The 10,169-nt window shown below is 55.9% G+C and overlaps 1 protein-coding gene across 1 annotated transcript; it reads right to left on the bottom strand.

The window, feature by feature from the left end:
- Window positions 1-962: 962 nt before the first annotated feature.
- LOC144139928 (uncharacterized) lies at window positions 963-9,682 on the bottom strand. Its single transcript, XM_077672153.1, has 5 exons — window positions 9,569-9,682; window positions 7,703-7,947; window positions 3,693-3,932; window positions 2,771-3,578; window positions 963-2,705 (listed from the first exon to the last, which is right to left on the bottom strand). The coding sequence occupies exons 1-5, from the start codon at window positions 9,680-9,682 to the stop codon at window positions 1,053-1,055; spliced, it is 3,060 nt and encodes a 1,019-aa protein (XP_077528279.1). The 3' UTR covers window positions 963-1,052.
- Window positions 9,683-10,169: the final 487 nt, after the last annotated feature.

Here is a 10,169-nt window from a genome sequence, read left to right as displayed (position 1 = left end):
GAGCAGGACTGAAAACTTCGTCAGTAGCCTTGCAGGTGAAGTCAGGGGGAACAGGGAGTGCACGTCATGCACTTCTGGGAAGCTCATTCTTCAAAGCACCGATGAGGTCTCTACAATAAATAGCTGTGGCTAAGTTAATTTAAAAACTGTTTATGAGGATAATTTCGACCTGAGATATTTTTTTTGCCTAGGTGATAACTTCCGGCACCTTCTTTTTCTGAGGCGTTTTCGTTTATCAAAGACCCACTAACAATATTCCGATGCTTGGGTACGATGTTCGCTCGGATCTAGACCAATACTTTTTTTAAAAAAGTCGTTTACGAAAGTTGGGAGTCGGCTTAGATTCAAGCATGTTGTTTTTCTTTCACCACTAGACACTCAACGCCATCTCGCGGGCACAGACTTGCAGCTCGCAGGTTTGCAGGCGTCATTTTGCTTGTTTGAACGTTGTGAACCCAGCTCTCAGCATTCCGTGCTTGCTTGCTTACGTTGCCGCGTGACCTTGACAAGCGCCCGTGTTGGCGGCACAAACTTGTCCACCAAGTGGTGTCATTACACTGCGGTTTTTAAGCAAAAGGTAGTCTTGGAGGCCGAGAGAAGTTCAAGCCTTGAAGCACAGCGTGACTTTGGCGTCGATGAGAAAAACGTGTGTGATGGGATGTATATATACAAGTGGTTCAAGAGAAAAGGAAAGGAAATGCACTGGGGATATTATTGAGCCCAGCTGGGGCTCACCTGCATACAACCCAGTGCGGGGGGGAGGGAGAGGAGGGGGGATGAAAGATTAGAGGAGAAAAGGGGTGATGAAAGAGATGGGTAAGCTAGGAAATTAAAACGTGGAGCCTCTACTTAAAGCTAAGCGAAGCAGCAGCAGCAATGCGCGGACAGCAGACGGCCGTCTACAGGCGCTTGTTGAGACCGGCGGCCTCCAAGTAGGTGAGCAGGTGGCGGAAGACCTCGCGGCGAGTTCCGGCGGGGCCCGTCGGGAACAGTAGACTCTCGAGGTGCTGGTAGGGCAGCCCAAGCCGCTGAAGCGAAGTCTGCAGCACTCCTCAGTGTGCTGCAAACTCCGGGCAGGAGCATAGCAGGTGCTCCAGAGTCTCGGGCTCGGGACAGTGGGCACAGGAGGGGGAGGAGCAGCGGCCTTGGTGGTGCAGTCTGGCTGCCACGTCACAGCAGTTGAGCCGCAGTCGGAGCAGCAGGCTGCGGTTGTCCCTGCTCAGACGCCCCGGGAGGACCCGAGGGGCCTGGCCACTCACCACACGGTGGTCTGGGTGCATGGTGAGGGCCACTCGGGTCAGCTGCTGCCGTGCGGCGTCGTACGCTGTGACGTCCCGGGAGACGGGAGTGTCCTGCTGGTGGGCGCCCTTGGCCAGGGCGTCAGCCTCCTCGTTGCCCGGGATGCCCATGTGGGATGGCAGCCACTGCAGTTGGACATGGCAGCCGCCAGAGGCCACTGCATGTAGTTTGGCCGCCAGCGACGTCTCCACGTACCCGCAGGAGCTGGACGGCTGGTCTGCCTCTCGCAGTTGTAGCAGGGCTGGCCGGGAGTCTGTCAAGACCAGGGCCTCGCTGTCCTGGCCTGCCCGCTCGAGCAGCAGGTCTGCGGCCAGGTGCAGGCCGGCCAGTTCCGCAGTGGTCGATGACGCGGGGAAGGGCAGTCGGCATGTTCGTCTGGCGCCGACCGCAGGAGCCGTGCAGGCGGCTGCCGCGTTGCCCGTGTGGGGCAGCACCGAGCCATCTGTGAAGACGTGTAGGCGGCGGCCGCTGGCGTCCTCCTGCAGCAAGGTAGCCACCTCTTGGTAGATGGCCGCATGGGGAGTGGAGCGCTTGCTGCGCACCCCGGGAAGCTTGGTGGCAATCTGTAGGGCCTCCCCCGTGCCAGGCGGAGGCGGCTCCAGATGGGGCCACTGCGGTACTGCGATATTCTCATTGTAGATCTGCAGCAGCATGCCCATCTGCGAGTCCGGCCGGCCGCGGAACTGCTGCAGCAGGGCAGCTCCGTCCAGGGACTTCCGCAGCCGGTCAATGTGGCGCAGACCCGTCTGGAGGGCCCGCATCTCGATGGGCCATGTGGCTGCCTCAGTGTTGGTGGCCGCCACGGGAGAGTGCCTAGGGAGGCCCAGACAGAGCTGGATGGCCCGGCGCTGGTCCAGTTCCAGCTGCTCCCACCAGCGGCGCGTCAAATGCACAAGAGGCAGTGCATACAGCACGGCCGACGAGGCCATGCTGCTGTAGATGCGGAGCGCCACCTGGTGGGAGCACCCGTTGCCGCGGGCGAGCAGCTGCCGCACTCCGTGCAGCACCCCGGCAGCACGCTTCTGCAAGGCCTTCGTGGCCGGGATCCATGACAGCCGGCAGTCTACGAGCAGGCCCAGGTAGGTGACCTGGCGGCGCCATGGGAGGGGCTTGCCGTTCAGCAGGAACTCGGGCGTCTTACGGCGGGCGGCCTGCCCTTTGGGGTGCAGCATGAGTGCTTGCGTCTTGGCCTCGGACAGCACCAGGCCGCGGCTTGCCAGGAAAGCCGCGACAGAGTCCAGCGCTGTCTGCAGGCATGCCCTCACGTGCATGTTCTCCCCGGTGGGCCCGTGCGTCCAGATGGCGACGTCATCAGCATAGACCGCAATCCCCACTGGGTACTGGAGGCCAGCGGGGATGCAGTCTGGAAGCGGGGCCAGCACCAGGTTGAACAAGAAGGGTAAGCGCTTAGCACGCCCCCCTGGGGCACCCCAGAGCAGACGTCCCGTGGGCTGCTGGTTGCCCGGCCGACCTTGACCCGCAAGGTTCGGCCAGCTAGGAACGCCTGCACGTAGCCCCTGAGGTGCCCCACGACGCCCATGCCGTCCAGCGCCTCCAGGATGGCGCCATGCGGGACAGTGTCGAACGTTGCCTTCATGTCGAGCAGCAGCAGGTAGGCCACCTCCTTGTCGTGTTGGGCCTGCTCGAGCATGGAGACGTCGCCCAGGGAGTCAGCAGTGCAGCGGTGCCGCCTGAAGCCGCTCTGCTGCTCCCGGAACACTGCCCGCTGGTCGGCGATCCACCGCAGGCGCGCCAGGGCCACGTGCTCCAAGACCTTGCCCGCCGTGGAAGCGAGAGACACCGGCCAGTAGGACTCTGGCTCCGAAGGCGGCTTGCCCACCTTCAGGATTGGGGACACCAGGCCCACCAGCCAGGCTGCCGGGAGGATGCCCGTTGTCCAGGCGCGGTTGAAGAGCAGCAGGAGCGGCCCCAGGTGATTGACATCCAGGTTGCGCAGCATCTGGTACGTCACCCCATCGATTCCCGGGGCGTTCCTGCATTTGGGGCATCGGTCCAGGGCGGCCTGCAGCTCCCGCAAGGTCAGCTTCGTGGAGCACAGGGCCACAACCCGGGGCTCCGGCAGGACAGCAGCAGCGACGTTCCGCCGGACGGGGGCAGGCAGGCGGGCCTGGACAGACTGGGCGAACTGGTCCGCGAGAAGCTCAGCCAGGCCCACCTCGGTGATGTCCCGGGCGATGGCAGCAGTTTGCAGTAAGCGTCGACTGGTGGTGGCAGGGCGCAGCAAGGCCTTGAAAACACGCCAGGCCCTGGCTGCGTCTCTGCCCGAGTCCAGGGATGAGCAGAGGGACTCCTAGCCCTGCGTGCGCCGCTGCCGAGCCCGTCGTCTACACTGGGCGTCTGCTCGTCGCTGCTCAGTCCAGTCACTTGGCTGCCCGCTCCTGATGGCACGCCGCTGCAGTTGGTTGCGGCGCGCCCGGAGCCGGAGGAGCTCCAAGTCTGGCAGTGCCGTGCAGAGGGGTGCCTCCCCTCGTACCGTGGCCTTGTCTGCACAACACACGACCGCTGCCAGGAAGTCTGGCTCCGGATCCTCCAGGCACTTGGACACCTCCTTGCGGAAACTGGCCCAGCTGACGACAGCATAGACCCTGGTGTCGGCACGCCTGCGGTCGCCCCTGGGGGTGACCAGAATGGGGTAATGGTCTGACCCCCAGGTGCTGCTGGCAGTCTCCCAGCAGCAGAGGTCGGCAAACTCACTCATGAGTCCACTCACTCAGACTCATTTGGACTCAAACTCACGCGTGAGTTTGAGTTTGAGTGAGCGCGAGGCTTGTGTGGCATGGTGAGTTTGAGCTTGAGTGAGTTTGAGCCGAGTGATCACGACTGAGTTTGTGTCCGATTGAGTTTGAGTCCATTTTGAGTTCTGAGTACATTTTGAGTTTGAGTCCATTTTGAGTTCTGAGTACATTTTGAGTTTGAGTCCATTTTGAGTTCTGAGTACATTTTGAGTTCTGAGTACATTTTGAGTTTGAGTACATTTTGAGTTTGAGTACATTTTGAGTTCTGAGTACAATTTGAGTTCTGAGTACAATTTGAGTTTGAGTCCATTTTGAGTTCTGGGTACATTTTGAGTTTGAGTCCATTTTGAGTTCTGAGTACACTTTGAGTTTGAGTTCATTTTGAGTTCTGAGTACAATTTAAGTTTGAGCTCATTTTGAGTTCTGAGTACATTTTGAGTTTGAGTCCATTTTGAGTTTGAGTACATTTTGAGTTCTGAGTACATTTTGAGTTTGAGTCCATTTTGAGTTTGAGTACATTTTGAGTTCTGAGTACATTTTGAGTTTGAGTCCATTTTGAGTTCTGAGTACAATTTAAGTTTGAGCTCATTTTGAGTTCTGAGTACATTTTGAGTTTGAGTCCATTTTGAGTTTGAGTACATTTTGAGTTCTGAGTACATTTTGAGTTTGAGTCCATTTTGAGTTCTGAGTACATTTTGAGTTTGAGCACATTTTGAGTTTGATTACATATTGAGTTTTGAGTAGATTTTGAGTTCTGAGTAAATAGGAGTTTTAAGTCCATTTGGAGTTTGAGTACATATGAGTAGCCTAGCAGCTAGCAGGCAGCTATGGTTGGCTGTTAAGTTTCATGCGTCACTGGGCTCGGAATTCAAGTTACCTGCGGGTATGGCACCAATCGCGATCTGCATGATCGGTTGGGAGGGAGGTGGTGTCTGATTTTTTTTAGTTTCTTGTTGAATTTTTATGGCCATAAGCACTTGCTGTATACCTAATTTTCGCGGCTGGGCGCGTGAGTCATAATTGACTGGTGAGGTCATAAAAAAGGGTTGTCTTAACTTTTCCTCCTGATGGATCCACTAAGAGCGTGGGAAAGGGTGGTGGGAAAGCACACGGCGGCGCTGGCGTGGTGGTTGTTCGCCTGCTATTGTTAACGGCTTGATATACTAGGGGTCACAAAGGAAGAGGTGAGAGCCGGGGGGAAATGGGGGCGGGGGCTGTCCTTTCTACTGTTTCAAATGAATTAGCTGAATTGACTGGGCAGCGCCCCTTAAGACAGAATAATGACCACATTAGATTGGGTGAAAAGTGAAACTGATGAGGCTAAGGCGTGTAAGGTATCAAATGAAAGGTCCGGATTAACGGAATCACGCGGGGTAAATAAAAAAAATGCTTCCTGATTGTAGTCATCAGGCAGTCATAATGAGTCATAGATTGGGTTAAAATTCAAAATGACGCTGCGAGGGCATGTGGGAAATCAAATTCAAGGTCTCGATGTGGGGAATCATTCGGGACGAACATGAGATATGGATATATCATGACGTAGTCATGGTAAATCAAAGATTCGGTTAAAATTCAGGTTCATGACGCTAGGGCGTATCAAATTAAAGGTCTCGATGAGGGTAATCACGTGCTTCCTGATTATTATCATGACATAGTCAAAATGGGTCATAAATTAGGTTAAAATTCACAATGATGCCACTGGGTGTCTGGGGTATCAAATTGAAGGTTCCGATAAGGAAAATCACGTGGGACAAAAATGTGGTAGGGCTATATCATGAGATAGTCATGGTTAGTCATTGATTGGTTTAACGTTCAAATTGATTCCGCTAGGATGTGATGGGTATCAAATCAATGGTCTTGATGAGCCGAATCACGTGGGAGAAATACAAAAATGCTTCCTGGTTATAACCATTAGATTGTCATGGCGAGTCTTATATTGGGGAAAAATTCGAAGTGACCCTGCTAGGGAGTGTAGGGTATCAAATTTACGGTCTTGAAGAGGGGAATCACGTGGTACAAATAAAAAAAAGGCTTCGTAGTTCGAATCATGAGATGGTCATTATGAGTCATAGATGGGGTTAAATTCAAGGTGAGGCCGCTGAAGCATGTGGGGCGTCAAATTGAAGGTTCCAGTTAGGGGAATCATGTCGGACACCTAAATAATGCCTCCTGGTTACAGTCATGAGTAGTTTGACTGGTATGAATTCCATATGACCCTCCTAGGGTGTGTGGGGTATCAAATTAAAGGTCTCGTCGAGGGGGTCACGTGGGACAAATATGAAAATGCTTTCTGGTTATAATTATGAGGATATCGCAAAAGGTATACAGCAAAAGGTACACTCACTCACTCACTCTCACTCACACACTCTCACTCTCACACACTCTCACTCACACACTCCCACTCTCACTCACACACTCTTACTCACACTCTCACTCACAATCACACTCTCACTCTCAAACTCTCACTCTCACTCTCTGACTGTCTCAATCTCTGTGAGGCCATGTGAGTACTGAATTCATTTTGAGTTCTCAGCCCATTTTGAGTTCTGAGTTCATTTTGAGTTTTGAGAACATTTTGAGTTTTGAGTCCATTTTGAGTTTGAGTACATTTTGAGTTTTGAGTCCATTTTGAGTTTTGAGTTCATTTTGAGTTTGAGTCCATTTTGAGTTTGAGTTCACTTTGAGTTTGAGTACATTTTGAGTTTTGAGTCCATTTTGAGTTTTGAGTTCATTTTGAGTTTGAGTACATTTTGAGTTTTGAGTCAATTTTGAGTTTGAGTACACTTTGAGTTTGAGTACATTTTGAGTTTTGAGTACATTTTGAGTTTTGAGTCCAAATTGAGTTTGAGTACATTTTGAGTTTGAGTACATTTTGAGTTCTGAGTACATTTTGAGTTTTGAGTCCGAGTGAGTTCTGAGTTTTGAGCTCAATGTGAGTTTGAGTTTGAGTGAGCGCAGATGTGCTGCTCAGCATTGAGTCTGAGTTTGAGTGAGTGGTGATTCGAAAAAAAAAATTGTGAGTGAGTTTGAGTGAGCCGCGCCAACTTTGCCGAGGTATGCCCAGCAGTAGGGTAACCGCTGCGACACCAGGGTCAGATCGATGTGGGACAGCTGGGTGGAACCCCGTTGGCCAGGGCGCACGAAGGTGGGGCTGCCCGTGTTGGCCACACAGTCCGCAGGAGGTGGCGGCGTCCAGGAGGTCTCGGCCGCGGCAAGTGGTGCGGGGGCTGCCCCAGGCCGGGTGGTGGGCGTTGAAGTCCCCACACACCACGGCGTCAGGGCGTAGGAGTGGGCACAGTCGGCACAGTGCCGTGGCATCCCAGTGAAGTGCTGGCCGCACGTACACGCTGGCCACGGTGGTGTCCGTGGTCCCCATGCGCATCGGTTTTTTAAAGCAGGTTTGTTTTAGAAAGTAGCATTCTCGTCTACCTCATTACCTTGTTCATCTGTAGGGTTCTAATTACCATGACCCTATACACCGTTAGCTCATTCCATGCCTCATCACACTCCTCACTCATCTTTTGGATCCGGCCCTTTACACCGAAGTAATTTTATGCACTATTTGCACTCATTTCATCAGCACATTTTTACCTCATGGTAGCAATGGCGCTCTTGGCCTTAGATGCCCTTGCGCCAAAAAACCCCACCAGAAGAAGAAGGTCCCCATGCGCACCGTGACAGCGGCGCACTGCATGGGGCCCTCAGTGACCAAGGCCAGGTTGACCGGGGCGTGGCTCAGTGCTGCCCGCACGTAGACGGCTGCGTGCGACTTGCCTGGTGCATGGGTGACGTCCAGGCAGGGGTAAATGCTGCAGTGGCGCCGTGAGCAGCTGGTGGGGCTGGGGTACACGTAGCCTGGCAGGTGCGGGGAGCCACCACGGACGTATGCCCCCTGGAGGGCCACCAAATCGAATTGTTCCCTCAGCAGGTGGTCCACCAGCTCGGCATGGCGTGGCCGAGACAACCAATCAGTTGCTGGGCATGTAGCTGCTGCTGCAGGATGCTCCCGCACGAAGTCATCAGCCTCTCAAGGCTGCGAGAGCACCCCACGCTGTTGCTACGGCGATGCATAGCAAACGCGCGTGCAGCAGCAGCACTTGTTGACGGCGGCGGCAGGCTGCCGCGCGTCGCCGGCATGGTCCCGCCGCTGGGCCAGCGGCGCACGCACGTACACGAAAACAAAGTTCAGAGCGCGGATCGGGGCACGGGCGAGGCGAGCACACAAACTGCGTAGTCAGCGCGATGCGCGACGCGTCGGCATAATCCACGGTGGCTGGCGGCGCGCACACGTACACGTAGATCACGGCACCGAACGAGGCAGGATCGTAGCGAAGCACAACCTCACTCCTCGGTTCGAGGCGACAGACCTGTGTGATGGGAGAAACTGCGGAACAAACTTTTCAACTGTGCCTTTTCAAATGGACAGGTGTGGAGGCATTACAAGGACGCTGCAAGATCACCAACTCTGTAAGTGTGACTGGCACGACACGAGCGAGCATATTGCTGTCGCTGAGCCCCATGGCCGTCTGGTAGTGTGTGAGAGATTCAATGAAGGCGGTCATGCTGATGGCATCATCGGGACCGACCGTGGTAAACTAAAACTTCCAAGCGGCCTTGACAGCTTTGGCGCCCCCAGGGAAACCTGGAGAGCGCCGATAGGGACCCGGTCAAGCGAGTGGCTTGCTGCAACAGTGAGGTTGCATCTGGGAGAGCATCTCCGTTGAGAACGACTGCGTGATTCTCGCTGGTCTTTTAGCGGGTTGGCGGCCAAAGGGAGAATTCGAGTGCCCAGCTTGACGGCTTTGGCGAGTGGCGCTTCCCGAGCCTTTGCTGCCCCGCGCAGGTGGTGACAGCAGGGTCTACTGTCGCGTGAACGAGAAACGGGGAAGCCAATGCAGTCAAGCAGAATCTGTGAGATTCGATCTAAACTAGACCAGAGCAGGGGATCTGAGCTGAGGCCTAGCCCTCAAAAGGGCTTGCCGCAGGGGTGGCCTAAAAAGGGGTGGCCCTGTGTTTCGAGGGGTTAAGCCGGTGGGTCCTAATTGTTCGGCCACTCTGCGACCCCGTGAGGTGACCGAGCGGCTGCCCCAGCAGTGGTGGTGCGCATTGAGGTCCCCGCAGAAAACATCCCTTCCGCAGAGGTTGCGTAGTGTGCGCAGCTCTGACGGGTCCCAGGCGCGGGAGGGGGGGGACGTAGATGGATTATGGATACGACGGTCGTATCGGTGCGAGCGTATCGCATCGTGGCCCCCACGCACTCCATGTGCGGGCTGGAGAAGCTTGTGGCGTGGGTGTGACTTGGACGGTCCACCGCACGCGGCGACCGTGTATACGGGCCGGCGTGAGGGGCAGACAACACAAATGCAACCGTCCAACACAAGGAATGGCGGGGTTTATTCCTCGAACCCCCGGTCCCCCTGCTTCTTGCTCCGATGGCGGCGGCCGGAGCCGTTCGGCTCGAGATGGCCGCGCCCGCTTGCTGCTTCGCCTGCGAAAAGGGAAGAGGAAATTACCTGGCCGGCGATCGTGTCGCTGTCCCAGGCTAGACTGTCTCCAGTGCGCGCGCCGTCCTTCTTCCCGCCCGGCCGTACGGCTCGTGACGTCACCGCGTTCTCCCCGCGCCCCATTGGGCCGGCTGGACTCACGTGGTGCGTGACGTGGCGGAGACGACGTCGCCTCCGGGCGAGGAGCGATCGCCCCTACCTGACCCGCGCCGGTGAGAGCGGGTTCCCGTCACTACCCTTTCCACACTCCTCCTCCCTTAAGACTGCCACCACCCCGGTTTCAAGATGGTGTCCGACTCCAAGATGGCTAGCGTTCTAACCACCTTAGGCTAAGCGGTTTCGCCTACCTTTTATTCCGCCTCCAGCTCCTCCAAGAGCTTCTGGAGGCGGACTGCGTGCTCGTCGTGCTCCCCGCACTCCAGGTCCAGCATGTCTGGTTCCCCCTCGCTGGAGGCGTTCGCCTCCTCATGCTGGGCAGGGGCCGGCTGCAGGACGGCCGCCTCGCAAGATGGCGACAACTCCCACAGCCTCAGTGCCTCGGGGTTAGGCCTGGCCGGAGGGGCCACCGGTGACCGGCCCCGTCGGCCCGCCTCCCTCCTGGATGGGCCCG

Source organism: Haemaphysalis longicornis, unplaced genomic scaffold, assembly GCF_048455015.1.
Source record: "Haemaphysalis longicornis isolate Haplotype H1 unplaced genomic scaffold, Haemaphysalis longicornis Haplotype H1 scaffold_5, whole genome shotgun sequence".
NCBI lineage: Eukaryota > Metazoa > Arthropoda > Arachnida > Ixodida > Ixodidae > Haemaphysalis > Haemaphysalis longicornis.
Note: the sequence above shows the minus strand (reverse complement) of the source record. Positions and strands in the feature narration are given on the sequence as shown.